Genomic DNA, 24,438 nt, shown 5'->3' on the forward strand with positions numbered 1-24,438 from the left:
TCCTGGTCATCCTCCTCCCACCACCCAATAAACCTTACTCGGCTCTTGAGCCATCCAACAAACTCAAGGTCTCCACATTGCACCACATCACCACTTCCTGGTTTCGCTTCTCCAATTCCCATCCCTGCACCCGATATCAGGGGGCCAAGGGAGCACCATGAAGCACAGGGACAAAAGGATTCTTCACTTCTCAGGACCCCCCCACCGCTGCCTTCCTCTCCAATAACAAAACCTAACTGAACTTTTCAGATGCCTGATGAGCTTAATTAGGTTCCTTAGCCCCCACAAACCCAATTGTCAACATTTGACGCTAGGTGTGAGCAATACGCTTACAGAAATAAGATACTGAATTATATATTACCTTGTTGAGTTTGGATGCCAAGGGATCAGCAGCTTCTTTTCTTTGTGTGGTCCCCATTGCTGCCAGAAGGCTCAGCTGAAATTGGTCTTCCTTTGAGTTCATTTCATTTTTAGCAGTAAGCTGCATGAAGGAAATGGGGTCATCTGGCTGAACTGTCACATTCCTCTTCTCTGACTCTTTCTGTGGTAAAAAAGCAAGGTATTAATTCTATCTTCTAACGTACACTGAAGTAGTGAACTTTATGCAGCTCCTGGAGTATCCCTGGATGTGAGCTTACTTCAAAATTCAAGCACCCAAAAGTTTATGATTACACAATGAAATTTACAATATCTCACCTTCTGAGAAAGTTTCTCCTCTTCTAGTTTTGCTGACAGCATATGAGAAAGGGACTGTCTGCACTCCTTGTTGAAAATATCATTCATTAGAGGAGAACATTCTGACAAAACCTTCAGACATAGGGAGATACGATCCACGTCGTCATCTGTAATTGGCTTCTTGGGAAGAGAGGACTTACCCAAATGGAGAATAGTGGCCATTAGCAACATAGCCTCGGCAATAAAAGACTAAAGGTGGAAAGGAGAGAGGAAGGGGGTTATTAAATCTTACATTTATCCTTAAAATTGTAGAAATATTATATTTGTCTTAACATTCAAGTTTAAAATATGGTTAAAAATTAAAACTATATCCCAGTAGGTAAGATGATTTGTGTCAGTGACTTGTTGCTTAGAACCCAAGAGACCTGCCAGTCATACCAGTTGGAAAGTAGTAAGAAATATTTAGTTGAGGTTGGTCCTGCTTTGGTCCTCAACTGATTTAGTTGGGGTTAGTCCTGCTTTGAGCAGGGGGTTGGACTAGATGACCTCCTGAGGTCTCTTCCAACCGTAATCTTCTATGATTCTATTTGGGACTAGTTTCATCATCATCAAGCACTCAAGGAATGTAAGATTTCATTTTCGGGCCTCTCTCAAAAGCTTATGATCATATCTGTAAGAACTACCAGAGGAAATATGACTTACATTTTGTTTCTTCTTTTCCTGAACAAGAGCCACATAGCGTAGAGCAATCTTCGTCAAAGTTGTGGCAAGGGAGGCAGCAACAAAGAAATCCCCATCCAGCAAGAATCCTCGTAATGGAGGTCTGCAAAGAAAGTCCATCATGGGGTGTTAGTTTTGGAAGATATTGTCTCTCTCCTCCTTTTTTCCATATTTTACTTTAGCTCTCATATTGTGAGACCAGTGTTGTACAGACAGTTTGGAAGGTCTCAGAGACTAAGTGAAGTTTTACTTACACTGGCAGAGAGACGGGAAGTGGAAAGAATAAAGGATAACTTTCACTTTTATCATCGAAGGATCTCACAGCTCTGTACCCGTATGAGCTAACTAAGCCACAAAATAACTCACTGTGAAGTATATAAGAGTATAGTAATCATTTCACCCACCAGTGAGATAGAACATGCAACTGTTTCGCAGAGCACAGGAACATTAAGCAAAAATTTAGGTAACAAGTGACGAACACCATACCCAATTAAAATTGTAGGGGGAATTTAGGTAGACAGAATGTAATTAACCCAAATTGAAATTTGGCCAGTACATCAGAGTTAACAATGTACTTTCACAAGAAGTACCATGTGTTGACTAAAGATCACAAGTGGTCAAAGTATCATCTGGAAGATAATAGCCTTCAATAGGGCAATGGTCTTTACCATAAAGCTCAAGTATTAACTCAGCACTGAACAGAGAGGGAGAGACTAAAACAGAAAAGGAAAGAATAGTAAGACTTACGGATAAAATCAGTGAGAAAAATGGAGGAAACAAAATGACAAACGAGAAGACAGAAAGTGGAGAATATAATAGAAGGAAAAACTCTCAGATTTCCACTGCCAGTCCACATCATAAAGCTACAGACCAACCCAGGATTAAAAGAAAATATTAAACTGGATCAGTCTGTATCACAGAAAAATGGTTTTCAGCCTAAATAAACTGTTTTCTGGAAAAGCGGAAACAACTAGAAAAATTTGGCAATTTCCATATTTTATTGCCTCGACAGCGCCACATTTTGGCCAAGTATCAGTCCACCCTGTTTTGTTTGTACATTTAAGAACTAAAGGGGTGATAGACACAAGTTTTGCTATTGGAGATTGACATAAGAAAGGAGGATATGGGGGGGGCAACAGAGCGATGAATGTTTCAAACACCGAAACCCTCTCGTAGGAAGAAATGTTTAGCTGAAGAATACGTGCAGAAATTCCTTTTCAGGCAGAGAAGAATTCTGGAAAGGCTTTTGAGTTCTAACCATTTTTAACGTAGCTACCACTAGTAAAATATAAAATGCCTAGTTACCTATCTTCTTCCTTTTTGGCAGGTCGGGAACTACTGAGGGCACTCTGTGTAGCATAGGTGCCCATCTCCGTCACCAATTTTTGTGTTGGACCCACAGTCACCTCCTCTTCAGGTTTCATATCACCAGCTTCTTTCTTTATTTCAGATTCCACTATTGGGATCTGACAATGAACAACAGGAGACATTAAATATATGCTAAATTAACAAAGAATTCAGTAAAGAATTTGAATGTAAAGACAATCTTTTTGTTTTAAGGAAAGCAGCCTTTTTTTCATAAAAGTGTTGTCATTTTCCTCAGTTTCTCCACCTCTTAAACAGGGAAAGGTCAATTACAGCATAATAATATGGAGGGTTTTTTTAAATTTCTTTTAGAAGGGGGCGTTAATGTACACAGGAGCTCATCCCAAAACATGAATAAGCCTTGCCCCCACTATACTGTCTTGGATGCCTTTTACAAATTAAAACCTCATGTACTCGCCATTTGTAAGCAGACACACACTAGTCAAAGTGTACCCTATAATTTCAAATTTGCTGTATTCTTTCCCAATAAGAATCTCATTGTCAGAAGGGGAAACAAGAATCATCAGATAATCAGATCTGATTATCTACACATGACAGAGCCTGCAAAGTCTTGAAGTTCAAAATACTATTGCATCTTATATCAATTTTTAAATCTTCTCTTGAAACACACATTACATATAAAAATATAGAAATGAAAGCAGAAAGTTTTTTAGACAATACACACATACCTCTCCCAGTGATCTGCGGACTTCTGTCATTACACTTTGTATATCTTCCTTTGTGCTGCAATATTCTCCAAGGATCCACAAAGCTCCCCTGTAAATCCTGAGATAAGAAACATAATTAAGACACATTTTAAAGCACTACTGGTAATGATTTTTCCATTGTGCTCTAATGCACAATGAGGAAGTGCTACACTGAACAGCTTTCATGGGGCTATGAGTTACAGCATGAGGAAAAGAAAATACATTGTGCTTACAGTATGCAACAAGCTAAAAAAATATATAATGTGACTGGTCAAGACAATCAGCTTTTTGGCACCGCTATCCTATCCCATTGTATAATTATAAACTCAATATTCAAATTAAAATAACTATACAAGGAGAGTTTTCTGCTAAGGATTTATTCCCTGCTACATTAATCGTAACATGTGTAAATTCAATTCCAACACTTTAAAATGTTTACCTGAACTGCTATTTTATTATGAGGTAAGTTATAATGTTTCTAATAAACCATACACATTAAAATTGGGTCAGATTTTAAATCTGCTATCAGATCAATAAGGAAAAATATATTCTAGAAAGATTTCAATCAAAACAGGTATTGTGGATGAACAATCCCCAATTGTTCAATTAGTCCATCTCCTGCCCAATAGAAGGTTACAATTTTATCTGGATTGTAATGAAGTTATGATTCAGATGTGCGCTAGGTATCACAATAATAAAAGTGGTATAATGTCATAGAAAAAATGTGATTACTTCTGCTATGACTGACGCTCTGATGGTCCATCAGAATACTAAATTTTTAGTGCCCTGCAAAGGAAGCGTGGACTCCTTGCAGCCAACACTTATTTCATATTCTGCTATGTGGATTGGAATCCTTTTACAGCGAGTTCTCTGATAACATACAATAAGCAATTTCTAGTTTCCTTCAAATGCATTTAAAATCATATTGTGGTCATCCCTTGACAACACTAGGTTATTTTAACAATTACAACATTTTAAATTTAGCCTTCATTATCAATACTGCTGTCTAGTAAATGCAAAGCAAACAACTAACAATTGCATCATAAAAATGAGATTTATTAAGTCAATGTTCCTCACTCAATGCGATATGAATTTATTACGTTTTTCACATAAATTTGGAGGGAAAGAAATTCCCCAGAAATAATTTTCTGGCAAATATAAATTCAATTTAAGTAGGGATGACTGCAGTCTGAAGATTGCTCAAAATAAAATTCTCTCATCTAATTTCCCCTTTCAAACAGTTTCAAAGTGCATGAGAATTCTTAAATTTAGTTAATGTGCAGTGTACTCTTTCAAAATATTTTAAACCTACTTGACAGTTTTAATGGCATGAAAGACTTCCAGCATCTTCTCAACAATAAGTAGTCTGAGATTATCAAACCGCTGAATTGCTTCACGCACAAATTCCAAGACATCAGCAGCTGCAGCTTCATTATTATCACTTAGGAACTCCATCAACTAGGACAAACAAGAGTGAACATGAGCTCAAACAGCAAAGTTACATAACTTTAAATGATCACCACCTTTACAAGAACTGTTACAGCACAAAGTGCTGAACAGCAACAGAAGGAACAAGGACAAGAAACAAAAGTGAATATAGCATTTTGCCTGTCATTTGCAAACTGATGTCAAACCGATTTAAGTTGAGATACCCCTAAGTTCTCTCTACTAATTCAGAAGAATAAAGAGTACGAACTATATATCTTTTATATTCACTCCCTAGAGATCAAAGAATTCATGCCATCATACTTTATTCAAACAAAACTTGCACATTCCAATAAATAAGCACCTTGAAACATTTTTTCTATTTGCATGGGTTACTGTGTACTGATAAATAAAAAATAATAATTTTTTTCCAGTTCGTGTTCATCAAGAACAGTAATTTTTTTTTTTTTTAAAACACAAAAAGTAAAACGTATACAAGATGGGTAACTGGCAAATAACAAAGAAGCCCTAAACTTTTTAGGTGAATAAAAGTATAATTTACAATAATGCCATTACAAAGAAGATATTAAAAGGTAAGATCTCAGCTTCAGTTATTTTCTTGGATAAAGTAACAAGTATTTTGGAGATCAGGTAAAACACATTTACTGTAAATATAATTAAATATTTGCATACCACAGGAATAACATTTGCAGCCATATCTGGAAACCGAACGCTACAGGAATGCAGTGTCCGAACAAGCAACTGTCTGTATTTGTCAGTATCTTCATGTTCTGTCACATTGTTTGTTTTAATCACTTCTTTCTTCAAAACAATCACCAGCTATAAAACACATCAAATAAGTTTCAACTGAACCACATGCTTCACTGAAGAACAAGATAGAATAAAAGCACACCAAAAAAAAAAAAAAATACGTATTTACCTCTTCCACATTTCTGGAAGATACAAGATCCAGAGCTAACTGAAGGGTTTTCTTGCGCACTTCTAAATCTGGAGTACTCAGCACTCTCAGTATGTCCATAACCAGATCCTGAAATCAATAAACGCACTTAAATTAAGTTTCAAAACCAACATTTAGTCAGACAAAAAATAATTTTCTTGCTTTAAGACTTTTCTTTTTTGTGCAAACATACAAATTCCAAGCTACAGTACAGAATTACTGAAGAGATAGTTTAAAAAATGTGTAAGTTGTGTATAGCATATTGACAGAAAAGTATAATGGTAAAATGATTCATCATCTCAATTAAGATTTTTTCTTTTTTTTTTCCTGTTCTGAGATTAGTATCTGAAGCTTGACTGTTCATTAAGGAAATTCAAAATAGTTGTCTAATACACTGTAATTTTACGTAGCATTTTTTAAACGAACTGAAGCATTGAAGTTTTCCAAAAAAGTCACCCTTTATCGCTGCTAGTTCTCATGCTATCCAGTCAAACTAGACCTAAACATAAAATACTGCCCAGCAGCATTTCATAAACACACCAATTATTTTAAATGTTGAAAGTACATTATTTTTTCTTACCATAATGACAGAATTTTATTTTTATTTTAGTTAAAGGAAAATCTAAAATCGGTTTTCCCAGTGCAAACAAAAACCAACAACAGTAGGACACTTACTTGTAACACTCGTTCATGAGCAGGATGCTCCTTCAGCTCAATCAAGCGATCCAATACAATCAGTTTCACATTGTTATCACTCTCTTTAATAATTAAGTCAATGTAACACTGAGCTGCTGCCTAAATAATAATAAAAAAGAGTGAAAGCGTTTTTTAAAATTTTTTTAGAAACTGTGGGAAAGATAAGAACAACTATTCCTAGGAAACACCAATTCCTGGGGGAAATCCAATGAAGGAACACACTAGAAACGTATGAGGAGTTATTTTAATAATATGTAAGAGAAACTAGACAGCTGAACAGTTTTCTAGGATTTCATTGCTGGAACTGTTTTCCAATTTAGGGCTCACCTGATGACGCATTTTGTATGCTACAAGGCAGTTTTACCTATTGAGCAGAAACGCTGGCCAGAAATACCCAGAATATATATATTTTTTTTTACTAGCACCTAACTCCAGAAAGTTGCAAAGGCAATGGTGAGATTGAAAGCTCATCTAAATTAGCTTTGTTCTTCCAGCTCACAAAGGTAATCTCACCAGCCCATATAACATGATTTATACTCACACTACAAATTTTACAGGCTAAAGATAGGGTCTGTTTCTACGGTTCCCTCTTCCAAAAAGATCAAATAAACAAAATATAAGCCCAGCTGCACATTAAGGGGCCAATCTCGCAAGCTTTACTCAAATGAGTAGCCCATACTTACACAAGCTGGTCTAATTGAATGAAGCTACTTGTGTAGGTACAGAACACTCACATAAAGATCATACCATTAGGATATCCGGTTAACTATGAACATGTTCTGCAAGTTCATGACAAATATTAAACAAATTAAAAAAAAAAACCTAACATGCTGATGCCAGTTTACAGTACACAGACCTGATCCAAAGCTCAATGAAATGAACAGAAAGACTCCCACTGATTTCTACAACATTTGGGTCTCCACAATAGACTAAAACCAAACCAGATATGCCAATACTTTCTGCTGTTTTAAGTATGCTTTTAAATTACATGGATTCTAATGATCATTTCTTATTTAGCAAAAGTGACTGCACAGTACCAAGAACATAAAAGAATGAATACTTCATTTGACTTTGATACTATAGTAGAAAGACAAGGTTGGAGGGGTAATATCCTTTATTGGACCAGTTTCTGTTTGTGAGTGAGAGAGAGAGAGAGAGAGATGCTTTCAAGCCACACAGAGCTCTTCTTCAGGTCTGGGAAAGGTACGCCCACGATCACAGCAAAATGCAAGGTGGAACAGATTGTTTAGCATAAGTAGTTAGCACATACTGTAAGGTACCATTCAAGATAGAGTTTTTTATTTTTTGATACTATATAGTGTCAGGGTGACTGCCCTTTACATCACAGTCTTCTGTTTACCCATAAAATGGGCACAGAAAAGCCAGCAACAGCATAAGATTGCTCAAACCTTCCCTGTCCCATTAACACACTTCAAACCTGACCTAAAAGGACCACAACTATGGATGAGAGCATAATTCTGGGCTTGTCTACATTACCCGCTGGATTGACGGGCTGTGATCGATCCAACGGGAGTCAATTTATCGCATCTAGTCTAGATGCGATAAATCGACCACCAAGCGCTCTCCCATCAACTCCGGTACTCCACTAGGGCGAGAGGCGCAGGCGGAGTCGACTGGAGAGCATCAGTCGTTGACTTACCGCAGTTAAGACACCGCGGTAAGTAGATCTAAGTATATCGACTTCAGCTACATTATTCACGTAGCTGAAGTTGCGTAACTTAGATCAACCCCCACCCCCAATGTAGACCAGGCCTTAGTCTGTAACTATTCAGCATTTGGCTTCATTGCTAAGAGTGCCAAGACGACTTCAAGTTAGTATCAACTGTGGAGGTAGTTTGTGTAATGTTTACATCTGTCCACTGGCAGATGGTTGGATAGAGACCACCAACTCATTTCCTACTGCCCAATGACAAACATCCAGAGGCTCACGTTAGCCAACCACTGAAAAGGGAGATATTCACAAGATGGTTGAGTCATTTGTCTAGTGTCAAAACAGTCATGCAACAAAGAACGTCAATCTTTCAGACATTACACACATTAAACTGTAATGTATGCTAACCCAGTGTAATGCAGAGAAGTTATTAAAGCATTCTTAAACATCATAAATCATTACAATACCTTGATTGCTGTTGGTGCACTGGAGAGCGTAACTAGTGTTCCTGCTGCTTCATATTTTACTGCAGGACTAGATGATTGCAATAAGTTGTAAATACAGCGTATAAATCGAGCTCTTTCTGATGGATTAGCGTGGCAGACCTAGATGAGAAAACAATAGATGGAAAGCATACTGAAGAAAAATAAAAAGCTATTTTAAAAATACAAGAACCCTAGGAGGCAGTGAAAAGCAAGAATGACCTAGATCGAGGATAAGAACCCCTCAGTCTAGATTGATAGGAACCAAGCAATACGAAGTAAGAGAGTATTATACACCTCTTAAGATCTCAACGTGTAAAGAATGTCCTGCACTAGCTAGTCCTATGGAGTACTCCATAAGTAAAAGAGGGGAAAACACAGAAAACAAAAAATACTTATTCCCAGTCCAGGTTAAAGCAAATCAGATGTGTGCAAATTTCACAGCATTAGCTTGCACCTTCTAAGCTTGACCAGTCCATTGCTTTCAAGAGAAATTCTATCCAGTTCAGCTAAACAATGAGTCACCATTCCCAAATGGACTAGCTGCTCACTTAAGACTAGATTTCTAGTTATGAAACATCTCACTATCCAGCCAACCCTTCTGAACTGTATTTTTTCAGTATAGAGTAAAAATGCACATTTATTTAAATGACTGCAGTCATTTCCCCATACCTTGTAAATTAGTTCAACAATAACCAGCTGAAGAATGTCACCAAATGTCTGGACTTGGTCAATGCAGGTACTCAGATAATCCAAAGCACGATCCTATGGAAATAAAATAAAAACTTGTAACACTGTTATATTTTAATAAAAATTTTAAAGGGATCACAATATAAAAATTAAAAGCACAGATTATTCCTTCTGCTAAATTCAACTTACACTTTTAGAACAGCGCATAAAACAATATACAAAAATAAAATTACAAAATAATGAATTCATTTAGGCCCTAAAGACCATTACCTTCACACAATTATTTTCTTATTTGTTGCCACCAGCCAGGCAAATAGGTCAAAACCCCTTATAACCAAAACATTGCTGCATAACAAATATTTCAGTTTTTGAGCCAATGAGGCAAAAGGTTTCTAAGCCAAGACTGGAGAGGTCATTTGAAAAATAAATAGCTAATATAAATTACAAAATGGTAGGTAATGTGGCAAATCTTCACATGGCTAAAAATGATTATGCCTCTCAGTGCCAGTGTATCTCCCTTCCACATAAGGGGACTGCACTGTCTGAAAACAGAGAGGTGTAAAGGCCTCACTTAGCTCTATTCTTCTTCAACATTTCCAAATACTTCACAAATCTATGAATAGTCTTTAAATAAGGGAGGTATATTTGTTATATTAAAACATCTGCCATATCCAATTGTTTACAAATATCTCCATTAGCTCTACGTTTAAAGTTTTCACACTCTTAAAAATCCTGAAAATCTTCAGCAACGGAGATGAACAGAACTGCAGAAGCCAGGGAAACTTTAACATTTTACTTATTAAGCTGTTCCTCCAAAAAATAATGTTAGAAGCCAATGTAAATTCATATTCTGAATAAGCAACCAATAAACAATATACAGGAACCTAACTTCATTCAAAATAGAACATTCAGCTACCTCTGCCCCAAGTTAAACAGCCAAAGTATAACCAGCGAAACTAAGCATACTGTACCTCTCAAAAATTTATTCTTTTGCATGACCTGAGAGCTTTCCCACCTCAAATTTCTGTACCATGTATTTTATTACCAAATTAAATCTTTAAAAATATTTCAGTTCTAGTTTATAATTTTCATAGAACTAACTAACTTGCACCTATTTTATGCAAAAGTACCTTGATAATTTACACCACCAACAAATCAAACAACAGGTTAGTCAGTCATTAACTGGGTGTTCAAAAATAATTTTAAGGAAAATATCAAAACCATAAGAGAATTAGGACAACCAATTTTACCTGATCTGCATGAATTAGCATCATAAATGCATTTCTTTTGCAGCTTGCATCTTTCTCATTCACCAGGAAATCATGGATCAATTCAGGAGCATCAGGTATAAGATGTTCAAAGTTTCTTTTAAAAAAATATTTTGGAAAAAAAATGTAAGAAAGGTAAACAGAGTGATACACCGCTACCTCAATATAACATGACCCGATATAACGCGATAAAGCAGTGCTCGGGGGAAGGGGGGCAGCGGGGCGGGCGGGCTGCGCACTCTGGTGGATCAAAGCAAGTTCAATATAACGTGGTTTCACCTATAACACGGTAAGATTTTTTGGCTTCCGAGGACAGCGTTATATCGAGGTAGAGGTGGATAGCTAAATACTTAACTGCATGTGTTCTACATAGATGTTTAAAATGTGAAGTGTTAATATATAGGATCTTTAATTTTTTGTTCAAAAACCTTTGTGCACTTATGTTAAAAAGTGAATGGATGTAAGAAATATACACATTCACATTTATTGAATTATTGCTTGTTACTCTGGTAACTAAGACCTCCCCTCCTCAATGGTTTTGGTTTAATTTTAGTTTATTTGTATTATTCAATCACACAAATACAGTTTTCATTTGAGAACAATTTTCACATTACTGCTACTGCATATATAACTAAATTATGTTATACTACTTAATGAAAAAAATAAAAATAAAATTAGCTGAAAATTGTCCCACTTTCTATGTATTCACAGCAGCTGTCCAATCTTCATTCCCAACAACCTAAACTAAGCTGATTTCAGTGGCGCTCTGGGCAGATGCAGAGGTTTGCTCACTCAAGTGGCTTGCAGGATCAAGGCCTTAGTTATATTTGAGAAAGCTGTAATGGTAAAAGGTACGATATATACTAAGGGCAGGTCTTCACTACGGGGGGGGGGAGGGGTCGATTTAAGATACGCAAATTCAGCTACGCGAATAGCGTAGCTGAATTCGATATATCGGAGCCGACTTACCCCGCTGTGAGGACAGCGGCAAAATCGACCTCCGCGGCTCCCCGTCGACGGCGCTTACTCCCACCTCCGCTGGTGGAGTAAGAGCGTCGATTCGGGGATTGATTGTCGCATCCCGATGAGACGCGATAATTCGATCCCCAAGAGATCGATTTCTACCCGCCGATTCAGGCGGGTAGTGTAGACCTAGCCTTAGTCTACTGAATTAAGCAGGATCAAAAATAAAATTCAAATGAATCTCATATTAGCCTCCTTTTCTATCAGGACTGCCCAGGTGAAATCCTCTGACGTTAGCCTGGGCCTCCAGGGTCCAAAGGTTTAAATAATTTAGAATTTTTACCTGTAAATTGTGTAGATTGCCAGGACTGCATTTCTGCGCACATAGCTGTGACGATGTTCCAAACATGCACGAATAGCTGGCATCAAAGGTTCCAGTAATTCTGCTTCTTTCAGCTTGCAAAGAAAACGAAGAGTAGAACCCCGGATAAATTCATTGGGGTGCTGAAGATCCTAAAACAAGAAAAGTAAAGTATTAGTGTTTGCTGAGATACCAAGTATTACCATTTTACAATTTTCCCTGCTGTTAAACATTTGCCCTCTGAACAAGAGATAAAATGACTGATAAAACACTCTCAATTTTATAATTAACCTGTATTGAGATATAGGAAAGATTTTATTTTATTCCCTATGTATAGATTTTAATTCTTCATGACCCTCGAAACATTGGGGGGGGGGGGGTTTAGAACCATTACCACACATGGGATAACAGATCTCTCTTCAGAGGAGAGAGTGGAATAAGGGAAATCTGAATGTCTGTAACCAGAACATAAAGGGCATGTCTGCACTGGCAAAGTTACAGCGCTGCTCAGAGAGTGCAGAAGGAAAACTGCTGTTGTGTATTCACACTGACAATTGTTCACACTTGCAGCGCTACTCGGAGCAGTGCACTCTGGGCAGCTATCCCACAGAGTGCCTCTTTCTCTTTTGCTGCTAAGACTTGTGGGAAGGCGGAGGGGGTTGCGGGTCATCCTGGGTCCAGTCCCAATGCCCTGTGATGTATTGCTTCGCATCCCAGCAATCCCTGTGCTTCCGTCCACATTTGGTGCCATCTTTCAACAGTTTGTGTACTGCACGCCCTGCCTCTTTCAGGCTGCAGGAATGGATCCCGAACTGTTGACCAGTATGCTGCTCGCTCTTACCAACATGTCATGAGTGGCAGTGGAATTATTCCTTAAACTACAACAGCAAGAGGAGTGTCACATTGATCTTGCCACGTGAAGTAGCTAGAACACGATATTGCTGGTGGCAGTCAGAGGTGCTGACCACAGTGGAACACCGCTTTTGGGCTCAGAAAACAAGCACTGAGTGGTGGGATCACGTTGTGATGCACGTCTGGGAGGACAAGCAATGGCTGCAGAACTTTCGCATGACGAAAGCCACATTTATGGGACTGTGTGATGAGCTCGCCCCAGCAAGGACACGAGACTGAGCTGCACTGTCACTGGAGAAGTGCGAGGCTGGCTACTCCAGACTTCTACCGATTGGGTGCTAACCAGTTCAGAGTGGGAAAGTCGAACGTTTGAGTCTTGTTGATGGAAGTGTTCAGGGCCATTAATTGCATCCTACTCTGAAAGACCGTGACTCTGAGCAACGTGTATGACATTGTGGATGGGCTTCCCTAAATGCAGAGGGGCAATACATGGCACGCATATTCCAATTCTGGCACCAGATCACCTAGCCAGCAAGTACATTAATCGCAAGAGATATTTCTCAATGGTTCCCAGGCGTTTGTGGATCACCATGGGTGTTTCACGGACATTAACACAGGCTGGTCCGGAAAGATGCATGATGCACACATCTTTGGGAACACTGGCCTGTTCAGGAAGCTGCAAGCAGGGACTTTCTTCCCAAAGGTATCATAATTCCTATGGCTGGAGCGCAGCTGGGACTGCACAGCCTCCTCTCCCCACATGCTGATGAGGTCCTGCAGCTCGGCACTGCTCCAAGCGGGGGATTGCCTGGTGCGTGGAGCAGGCATGGTCACCTGGAAATAGGCACTGAGACCACTGCATGCATCACTAAGCAAACAGGAAGGGGACTTCCAAATTTGCAAAGGAATGTACTTGTTATAAATGGAAAACACCCAGACACGTGTGTGGCATTGCTACACTCCTTGGCCTCAAGTTTTTAAGCTTTTACTGCTACTTGTATGATTCCAATGTAGTTATTTTTCCTGATCAACAAAAACAAGCAAATTCCTAAAGTGTTTAAGACCCAGTGGCAACCATGCTGAATGAATCATGCTGATTACTACATTATTCTGGTTGAAAATGACAATTAAAAAAACCTAGGAAAAATAACTGACTATCCATATTTTCGTAATTTGAAGATTTCATTGGAAAGAGTGTGGTCTAGCAATGCCATTGTATTACTCCAGACTGTTCACTATCAGAAACATTTGACTTTAAGATCTAGTTAAGTTTTCTCACCATATTTCAAGGATAATGTTTATCAGATTCAGGACAGTCTCAATGGCACCAAAGCAGTAGCATCAGTGCAGAAAGAATGAATGTACAGTCTCTTCTAACAGTTTCAGAACAGTACGTTTCAAACGCACTGGAAGAGAAATGCTCATTCAACAAGCTGACGATATGACCCTCCTAGTGTAAAATGCTTGTGCTCTTTATTGAGAGAGATAATTAATGCCTCCTTGAGGGAAGGCAGTTGCGACCATCCTTAAACACGGTAGGGTCTGGTCCCTGCTCAAACCAACTTGCCAATTTCTGCCCTATTTCTAAACTCTTTCTGAGGGATAGGTGACAGAATGCCAAAATCTAGCAGCACCCAATATCCTCCTTTTTCGGACCATATTCAGTTGGATCTCAAACCTGGACATGGCACAGAATCTACTAATCTCAGCAGTCAATCTCTTAAAAAAGATGGATAAAGGTCAGAAATACAGGTTGATTCTATTAGACCTATTCCACTGATCTTGAGATGGCATCCCACTTCTGCTCTGCCAATGATGCCAGCCTTCACTGCCCACTTGTTAAATTTCAGAACAAGTACTTTCATGCTTTCTCTCTCGCTCCCACTCTGTATGGGAGGAGTCCCCCATAAAGACTTGCCTTCTTTCTAATCCCTCCTTAAAACATCTTTTTTTGCAATGTCTATAAAATATTTTTGACAACAGCTGGGCAACTAATGTGCTGAGACCACTGTCTATCATAATAACCAGTATTTTCTCATTCTTTCTCACCAAAGGAATCCCACAGGGTGCAAAATTGAGGCCTCTTTTATTCAGTGTTTGTGAAACCACAGAGGGAAATAGTAAAATCACTATGATGATGCTCAGGTGTATGCCTCTTTCATTTATCTGGACAGAGCTATTTCCTGGAACTTCCAGCGAGTGGACGAAAACTAGCTCACAGGCTAAATTTGATTAATACAAAGGATATTAGAGACACAAGGTGAGTGAGGTAACATCTTTCATTGGACCAACTTTTGTTGGTGAGAGAGCGAAGCTTTCGAGCTTACATAGAGTTCTTCAGGTCTCTGTAAGCTCGAAAGCTTGTCTCTCTCACCAACAGAAGTTGGTCCAATAAAAGATATTACCTCACCCACCTCTCTCTAAAACCCTGGGACCAAACTGGCTAGAACAACACTGCATAAGACAAAAGATATCAGCAGTGACCAGAATCGTCAACTTTTATCTGCAACCGGCCAAGACGTTACAACCTTTCCTCTCAGATGCAGAATACGCCATCACAGTCCATGCCTTTAGCACTTAACTATGTAAATTATCCAGGGCTACTCTTGAAGGTTACCTGAATACTAGACCAGACACATATGCCATCTTTTAGAAGGTAAGAGAAATTGATAAGTGCATATTACACATGGACATGTGTCCTGCAATTTCATGTTCCAGTATAACTGAAGGTGCTGGTTACCATCTGTAAAGTCCTAAACAGCATAGGATACAGTTATTTCAAAGATAACCTCTCCCTTTTATACTCCCCCATAACAACTGCATCCAACATTGTTAATCCCCAGAGAAGATATCACAGGAAAAGGTAACAGGGTTGGTCCTCACCACTCAGCTCCACTCCTGTTGGAAAGCAGACAGTGCACATCTTTGTTAAGGCATAACTGAAAATATTTGTATTTTCTTGGCAACAGATCTTCCGGATGGCAATTCCTCAGTTCTGACCCATGCAGGCAGAGTGGTTAGGTCACCGAGGAAAGAATGCAGTGCATCCACTCATTTGGATCAAAATATTATATTACCTGGATATGCTTTATGTAGAGATTGGTCAGATACAAGGGTGATAGGGCATAAAAACATACAACAACAAACATGTTTACCTTTCTATAGGCATCACATACAAGGATCATTTCTTGTAATAGCTTGCCGTCTGGAGTGGTCTTCGGAACTATCTCCCAAAAGACTAACAGCAGTTTTTTGATGGTATGATCTTGAAGAGGCAGTACAAAACGAATAATAGTCATCAGAAGTCCAGGTAGTTTTTCACCGTTCAGGATCATGATAATTACTTTCTTCAAGGCCTCTGTCTTAGACTTTACATCTCCTTTTTCTGGTAGAGGGAAGGAGGAGTTCAAAAGTAAGCACAGCAATTATAGAAAGTGACAAATAACAGGCTCTCCCAGAATTACTTAAATAATCAAGGCTTGTTAAACAATCTAACAGAAATATTGATACTTGATGCCAAATATAAACCTTGCCCCTCAGGACACCACCACATTATTATTTTTTTGTATTACCGTAGCACCTAGGAGCCCTAGTCACAGACCAGGACCCGACTGTAATGAATTCATACTCCTAAATTTAAGAGGATAATAAAGAGCATAGGAGGTTTAATAAATACAGCTGTAATTTAGCTTCCACTGAAGCTCAGTTAATTCCACTACACAGTTCTAATGAAGGGAATTTCATTACTGACAGACCACATTTACACCAAGAAATCACAATGCATTATGGTGTTGCAGTCGTTCTTGCATATGAACCTCTTACTTCTGGGGGAATTCTGCGCCACTGTGTATGCACAGAATTTACGTTCCCTGCAAACCTCTTTGCTTCCTCGCAGAAAAGTGACTTTGACAAGGAAGCAAAGGGAAGCCACAAGAGCAGTCATGCAACCCTCCCCAGCAGTATGTTTTGGATGCCAAGGGCAGCTGGCAGAAACGTTAATTATTGTGGAGCAGGGGGCGGGACTGGGGAAGACAAGGCTGGTGGCTCCTACCCTGCACCAGGCTCAGCTGCTAGTCCCGGCTGGGCAGGACAGGACTTCCTCTTGTCTGCACGGCATCTGGGGCTGGGTCAGACCCACCCTCAGCTTTCTCCCCCAGATGCAGGAAGCTCTGCAAACTTCCCCTACCCCCACTTCCTGCCCCCATTGCTCCTCAACTGCAGGGAGAGGGATCCCTCTACAGGAGCTGTTCCTCCATCTCCCCAAACCCCGTGCATCCAGACCCCCTCATGCCCAGACCCTCCTGACGAGCCACACACCCCGCACTCAGAAGCCCCCGATGAGCCCTACTCCCCCTGCACCTGAACCACCAGCACCCAGATCCCCACGCCACCGAGCCCCAACTAGCTGCACCTGGACCCCCCCCACTAACACTCCCCCAGGTGAGCTCTATCCCCCCCACACCCAGACACCCCCCCCAAGCCCCAACCACTTTCACCTGGGCCCCACCTGCAGACTCCCATTACCATTGCACGAAGAACCCCCTAACAAGCCCCTGTGAATCCAGATCCAGCACTGAGCCACCCACACCCAAACTGCCCCACACAGAACCCTCTCAACCCACACCTGGATCCCCCCCTCCACACTTGGATCTTGCCTTTCTGAGCCTGCCTGGCCACACCTACTGTGCCTGGCACAGAGGGGCAGGGCCCTGCGGTGTTTCTGGGGCAGGCCCAGTCCTTGTGCTGTGTCAGGGTTGGGTGCAGCCCCGTTGCTGAGTCCATGTCCCAGGGGGAGCTGCACAGTCATCTCCCACCTCTGTGCAGCCAGTGGCCTGTGCTCCCCAATGTCATGCTGGAGCCTCCACATTTATTTAACAAATAAAATTTGCAGAATTTTAAACTATTGTGTGCAAAAATTTTAATTTTTTGACACAGAATGCCCTCAGAAGTAACTTTTGAGTTAGTAAGAATGCAATAGTGTTGGCAATATATACTGAACTACAAAGCAGCAAAAACTTCAAGACTCCAGTATGTCAGTGCATTCCTTATTAAATCTACCTGAGCACAAACACATACTACATAAATAGGAAAAGAGAGAGCGAGAGTATTAACAGACACAAAGAGAGACTTGCTCAGATACAATAAAGATAGGCTCTATAGAAATGACAGGTCTTTAGTGGACAGTTACTACCAGAATACTGTAAACAGAGGAAATTTTCCCTCAAGTTTCAAAATGCAACATTAATCCAGCAAACCTAAATTCACAGATTGCTGTATACATCAATATTTAATTAGAAGAGATTCCTAGGGCCATCAGACATTTATTTTGCAATGGACAGACTTCCGACCCAACACATACTAATGTAGGTACTCTTGAATTATGGGGAGGAAATGGTTGCTTGACTGGCTTTGAAAATGTTAATTATTTCAAGTGGGTTTTGGAGGTATTCTCCTCTTTCCTTTCTCTGCTTTCAGAACGGTTGCAGTATTCCAACATGTGATGTGGTAGAACAGAACTTGCAACCAGGAACTCTCCTTGAAATCTGCATTGTAGGACTACTTTGACTCTCACTGACCTCAATAGGAAATGCTATCTTTCTACATACATAAAATACAGAAAGGAATTAAGTTTTACCTTTTTATGCATGGGAGACAGTTTACTTAGTGGTTTGAATTTGTATTTGAGGGGCCATGAAGTAACCTCTCTCTATTTCCCATCCTCAAACAGGCCTTAGGATACTTGAAACATATTCTAGTCATAAAACAGAATGATAACTTTGCCCCAAGATTTCTTGCTTTTAAATTGTAAGGCATATTCTGATAGGTGCTTTAGATCCTATATCAACCAACTAGGGCCTCAATTCAGCAAGGTATTTCAGTGAGTGAGTAGTCCCATTGAACTCCCATGCTTAAGTACAGGTTTGTATCCTGACTACTTTTTTATTGGACTAGAATAGTAATGTTATGGATAAAGGTTCAGTTTTTCAATTACCAAATTAAGTTTATTTAAACATAATATTACAGTTATGTACTTTCTAAAATAACTATAAAAGCAATTAGTTTGAGAGAGATTGGTTTTATATTTTACAGTAAATATTACACTAAAGGTTATCATATAATGAGAAAGAAAAACAAGAGTTAATTCAAGTAAAACTGAACGGCCTGCTAGCCATAAAGTATATTACTTGCCTAGGTCATTTTTTAAGCTGATTTCAGAGGGCGGTTCTGAATCCATTGGAACATTAATCAACGTATAACATACATTCTCTGCGGCTGTCATTGTTCTTGGTTACAAATACTTTCTTAATAGAAGAACTACTTCCGACAAATATCAGGTACTCTAGAAAAAACAAAATGAAATTAATGGAATGTGTTAATAACTGCATAACAAACAGCACAAAAGTATGCTATTGCAATTTCCACAAAAATATTAAATATTCAATTTCTCTAAAAATTTGGATTTAAAGGACTTTTAAACTACATTATTCAAAACCTCTCCCGAAAGAGTGAGATCCCCTTTCACTTTATAAATGTTCTTATTAATACTGTGTATTAAAATATTAAAAGTATGCAAAATCCCCAAATAAAAAGTGATATGCAAAAATCTAATGAATGTGTGTACTACTTAGATACTAATGAACAAGTTTTATAGGGAGAGCTAGGGGTAGTGGATTGAGTATAAGGCAGATCTATGAATGAAGAGTGCTGTAAGCAAAGTATTATAGTAAATAAAATAGTAACAAATACTATAACCAAGATTATAACATTTCCTTTAACCCTTTAAAGATTAATTTAAACTGGAACAACTGTAAAGAAGAACTACTGAAACAAGTTAATTTAGTTTAAACTGGAACAAATTGCTTAGGGCAGTTACGGAATCTCCATCATTGGAGGTTTTTAAGAACAGGTTAAACAAACACCTGTCAGGAGTGGTCTAGTTATTATGTACTCCTGCCATGAGTGCAGGGGACTGGACTAAATTATCTGTTGAGGTATCTTCCAGTCCCACACTTCTATGATCAATGGAATGAAGAGCCTGTCTTACAGACTGGAAGAGCCTGGCTTGTTTACTCTAGCAAAAAGGCGGCTGAAAGGTGTATGATTGCTCTCTATAAATACATTAGAGGGGTAAGTACCAGGGAGAGTAAAGAGCTAGTTAAGCTAAAGGAAAAATGTTGGCACAAGAATATTCATATAAACTAGCCATGATCAAATCCAGGCTGGAAATTAGAAGGCTTCTAACCATCAGAGGGATGAAGTTCTGGAACAGCCTCCAAATATGAATTGTTTTGCAATATGGAAGCTCTACCTTGGGCTAAGCTAACTTGAGAGAAGCTAACTATGCCGTGAAGCTATAACCTTAAGTTAGGAGAGTAAAACTTGTAATGTTTGTTAGGCCTTTCACAAAAATCAGAACACATATTGGAGATCACCCTGTAATAACTGAGCATTTTTGGGGTAAGAAAAGTCCTTTTCACTAGTTCTTATTAAGAAGCGGTATATAAAACAAGTTTGAAGCTTTACATAGTAATGTTTTAATTAGGTGATTTTTTTTTAAATGAAAAACTGTCACTTTTCCAATATTTTATAACCATCTGTTCAATTAATTTCAAATTTAAGAATTCTTTGGGTAGAGATTACCTATGATAAATTGATGCAGAAAGTATCTTTTTTTTCTGGAAGTTGTATGTAAGTAGCTCAGAATTGGTCTCAAAATGAAAATTGAAATATACCCTTTATTATGGAGTTTTGAGACTCTCTATTTTAATATGTATTAAGCATGCTATACAGTATGAGATTTTTAGCCACCAACAGAGTAGTAAACTTGATCATTTGAGTCCCAAAGCATAATCAGGAAGTTATAAATGTGTGAAAAAAGGAGCCATCGAATCAGAGTTTAAGGGCAGAAGGATCATTTAGTCTGACTTCCTATAGGACAGGCCACCAATACTAACAAGCACTCGCACACTAAATCCAGCAACCGAAATGAGATCAAAGTATCACAGCCCATAGGAGACTAGACTATATTATGTGCCACAGTCAGAAAATAGGAGGGACTAAGGAGCACTCAAGGAAAATAAGGCCATTGCGAGAAACGTAATGAATTCTTTGCATAGGTCTTCACGACTGAGTAGGTGAGGGAGCCCGAGCCATTCTTTTTAGGTGACAAATCTGAGGAACTGTCCCAGAATGAGGTGTCATATGAGGTGGTTTTGGAACAAATTGATAAATTAAACAGGAATAAGTCACCAGGACCAGATGGTATTCACCCAAGAGTTCTGAAAAAAATCAAAATTGCAGAACTACTAACTGTGAGATGTAACTTATCATTCAAATCAGCTTCTATACCAGATGAGTGGAGGATAGCTACTGTGACGCCTTTTTTTTAAAAAGGCTCCTGAGATGATCCTGGCAGTTACAGGCTGGTAAGCCTAACTTCAGTACCAGGCAAATTGGTTGAAACAATAGTAAAGAACAGAATTATCAGACACATAGATGAACACAATTTGTTGGGGAAGAGTCAACATGGTTTTTGTAAAGGGAAATCATGCCTCACCAATCTATTAGGATTCTCTGACGGGGTCAACAAGCATATGGACAGGAGTGATCCAGGGGATATAGTTTACTTAGATATTCAGAAAGCCTTTCACAAAGTCCCTCACCAAAGGCTCTTAAGCAAAATAAGCTGTCATGGGATAAGAGGGAAGGTCCTCTCATGGATCCATAACTGGTTTAAAGATAGGAAACAAACAATAGGAATAAATAGTCAGTTTTCAGAATGGAGAGACGTAAATAGTGGAGTCCCCCAGGGATCTGTCCTCGGATTAGTACTATTCAACATACTCATAAATGAACTGCAAAAAGGAGTAAACAATGAGGTGGCAAAATTTGCAGATGATACAAAACTGCTAAAGATAGTTAAATTCAAAGCAGACTGCAAACAGTTACAAAGGGATCTCTCAAAACTGGGTGACAGCAACAAAATGGCACATGAAATTCAATGTTGATAAATGTAAAGTAATGCACATTGAAAAACATAATTCCAACTATACACATAAAATGATGGGGTCTAAATTAGCTGTTACCACTCAAGAAAGAGATCTTGGAGTTATTGTGGATAGTTCTCTGAAAACATCCCCGCAATGTACAGCGGCAGTCAAATATATAGAGCAGTATAAACAAGTCATTGTATGAAATTTTAGTTTGTACTGATTTTGTTAGTGCTTTTTATGTAACCTGTTGTAAAACTAGGCAAATATCTAGATGAATTGATGTACCCTCCCTGGAAGACCTCTGCCATACCCCCAGTGATGCACGCACCCCTGGTTGAAAACCATTGCCCTAAACCAGGAGTTCCCAAACTTGGTTCGCAGCTTGTTCAGGGTAAGCCCCTGGCGGGCCACAAGATGCTTTGTTTACCTGAGCGTCCGCAGGTACAGCCGCTCACAGCTCCCAGTGACCACATTTCGCAGTTCCCGGCCAATGGGAGTTGTGGGAAGCGGCGCAGGCCACAAGGGGGGGCTCCACTGCGTTCACTCCCTGGCAGGGAACGGCAAACCGTGGACACTGGGAGCTGCCGTATCTGCGGACACTCAGGTAAACAAAGCATCTTGCGGTCCGCCAGGGGCTTACCCTGAACAAGCCGCGAACCAAGTTTGGGAACCCCTGCCCTAAACCATTAGCCCTAGAACTATAGAGCTGCATAACTGTGTTTTTCAGCAACTTCACTTATTTTAAAACTCACTGCTCTGAAGATACAGGATAAAAACATCTACGAAGAATGCAAGGCAAATTTACAATTGCTTATAACATCAGTTCAAAAAGTTCTCTTTTCATTTTTCCAAGTGACTATTCCTTGATGAGAACTAGCCACATAATTAGTTCAAAGTTTTAAAGTTCAGTCATTTTTATTTCACATTTTTCCTAATGTTTATGAAAAAAAAAAAAAAAAGATGAATGGCTATACACACACACACAAAAAAAAAAAAAAGTTTCCATGGCCCCAAACCTGCAAACTCATATGGACTCAATTTTAAGTATGTGCCATTGACTTCAATGGGAATGCTCTGACACAAAGCTATTCAAATACGTCTGCAAAATGGAAACTTAAATAGTAAATAGAAATAAAGGCTTATTTCATAACCTCCGTTATAAATATCGATAGATATAACTTTTAATTATTCTTGTAGTCACATTGACTCCCTAGATTTAACAATATTGCTAAATAACCATAACAAAAAACATATGTTTAAGAGCCTAGAAAGAAAACAAACAAACATCAGTTGAATGGATCTTTGTTGAAACTTTCCGCAAACAATTTTGACACGGAAAGTTTCAGTCCAAAGAGAATGAGAATTTTTAGAAAAGGTGAAAAGAAATCATAACAAAGTAAAGTTGCAACCTCACACTCCGACCCTGCGATGAGTTTTGGGCAGGCGGCCTCAACCTCAGGCCCAGAGGGGCAAAGCCAATCGCAGGGTCGGCGGGGGGCTCAAGTTTAAACCTCTCTGCATCACCTCCCCAGGAGCCTCCCCAGCGCTGCACAGACCCGGCCCGATGGTTCCGCGGCTGCCCCCACAGCCCACGAAAGAAATCGGTGGCAGACCGGGGACAGAACCCGGGGTCCCGGCTCCCCGCTCTGGCACCGGGCCGCGCTACCCGCTGACTCGGCGGCTACACGGCGACCGTAACTCCCCGGACCTCAAGCACAGGGACCGGACCGGACCGGCTGCCCGCCCAGGGGAGCCGCTCCCGCCCCGAGGCTGCGGCTCAGCCCAGACCGAGGCCGCTGGCTCCGGAAGGGGGCGGGGGCCGGTCTCGGGCCGCGGCCCTCAGGGCGACACGGGCCCAGCAGAAGAGTTCGCGCCCTCCACGCTCCGCAGCCCCCCCTAGGCGCTGTACCTGCCTCCCGTGCTGCCCGCGGCAGGCCCCCTCCAGCCCCGGCTCTGCCCGCTGCTCCGCTGTGGCTGACGTGGAACCGCTCCCCCAACAGTGACGGACCACATCGGTAGTACGGCGGCCGCAGCAGGACACGCCTCCTCCGTACGCAGCAATGCACAAAGGGGGGCTCCGCCGCGCTCACTCCCTGCGCGCGCACCCCGCGCGGGAGAGGCGGGGCTGGCAGTGGCTGAGTCCTCTGCGTTTGAATGGGCCAGTCCCAGCCCCGCGCGCACCCCTCACTCGCCGCGTGACCGTGACCCCTGACCGTCCGAATCGCCGTCTTGGCACTGGCAGCCACGCAGGAGGTCACGAAGCAGCCACGTCACTTCCCCCGGGTGTTCTTGGCAGGGCTGGGCAGAGCGCGTTGCATGCTCCAGGCAGGCGGCTGTTCGCGTCTTGGGGCCAGCACAAAGTGCAGCCCTCCCCTTTTGCAACTGGGAGCGGTTTCTGCCACGCAGCCTAGCAGTTTGGTAAACTGTTTGTTAACTTGCTACCGCCGGTCCATGGGGTTGCGAATCAGGAGGGGATGGGATAGGTGGTCAAAAACGATCCCGATCTGCTTACTGACCCGAGTGGCCGCTTTCATTGCATTCGTGAAAGGGGAGGTAGGGTTTTGTGGGTATGGAGCGTGCCCCTGAGCCCAAGGTGAGACCACAGTGGCCC

The 24,438-nt window shown here is 40.4% G+C and overlaps 1 protein-coding gene across 2 annotated transcripts in view; it reads right to left on the reverse strand.

Annotated features, from left to right (window-relative positions):
• COPB1 (COPI coat complex subunit beta 1) overlaps positions 1 to 24,035 on the reverse strand; it is a 35,021-nt gene extending 10,986 nt beyond the window's left edge. Inside the window, exons 1-16 of one of the 2 annotated variants that reach the window (XM_034770112.1) lie at positions 23,741 to 24,035; positions 19,024 to 19,174; positions 15,990 to 16,219; positions 11,965 to 12,134; positions 10,641 to 10,755; positions 9,373 to 9,465; positions 8,686 to 8,823; positions 6,526 to 6,645; positions 5,833 to 5,940; positions 5,586 to 5,732; positions 4,780 to 4,925; positions 3,450 to 3,546; positions 2,701 to 2,861; positions 1,378 to 1,498; positions 697 to 924; positions 362 to 541 (exon numbers count right to left, since the gene is read on the reverse strand). In XM_034770112.1, the coding sequence (XP_034626003.1) occupies positions 362 to 541; positions 697 to 924; positions 1,378 to 1,498; positions 2,701 to 2,861; positions 3,450 to 3,546; positions 4,780 to 4,925; positions 5,586 to 5,732; positions 5,833 to 5,940; positions 6,526 to 6,645; positions 8,686 to 8,823; positions 9,373 to 9,465; positions 10,641 to 10,755; positions 11,965 to 12,134; positions 15,990 to 16,219; positions 19,024 to 19,114 (2,145 nt within the window). In that variant the 5' untranslated portion in view covers positions 19,115 to 19,174; positions 23,741 to 24,035. Of the gene's footprint in view, positions 1 to 361; positions 542 to 696; positions 925 to 1,377; positions 1,499 to 2,700; positions 2,862 to 3,449; positions 3,547 to 4,779; positions 4,926 to 5,585; positions 5,733 to 5,832; positions 5,941 to 6,525; positions 6,646 to 8,685; positions 8,824 to 9,372; positions 9,466 to 10,640; positions 10,756 to 11,964; positions 12,135 to 15,989; positions 16,220 to 19,023; positions 19,175 to 23,736 lie in introns of both variants that reach the window. The other variant, XM_034770111.1, reaches the window with a different exon arrangement.
• Between the last annotated feature and the right edge of the window lie 403 nt (positions 24,036 to 24,438).

The sequence above is a fragment of the Trachemys scripta genome, chromosome 4, assembly GCF_013100865.1.
Source record: "Trachemys scripta elegans isolate TJP31775 chromosome 4, CAS_Tse_1.0, whole genome shotgun sequence".
In the NCBI taxonomy this organism is placed as follows: Eukaryota; Metazoa; Chordata; order Testudines; family Emydidae; genus Trachemys; species Trachemys scripta.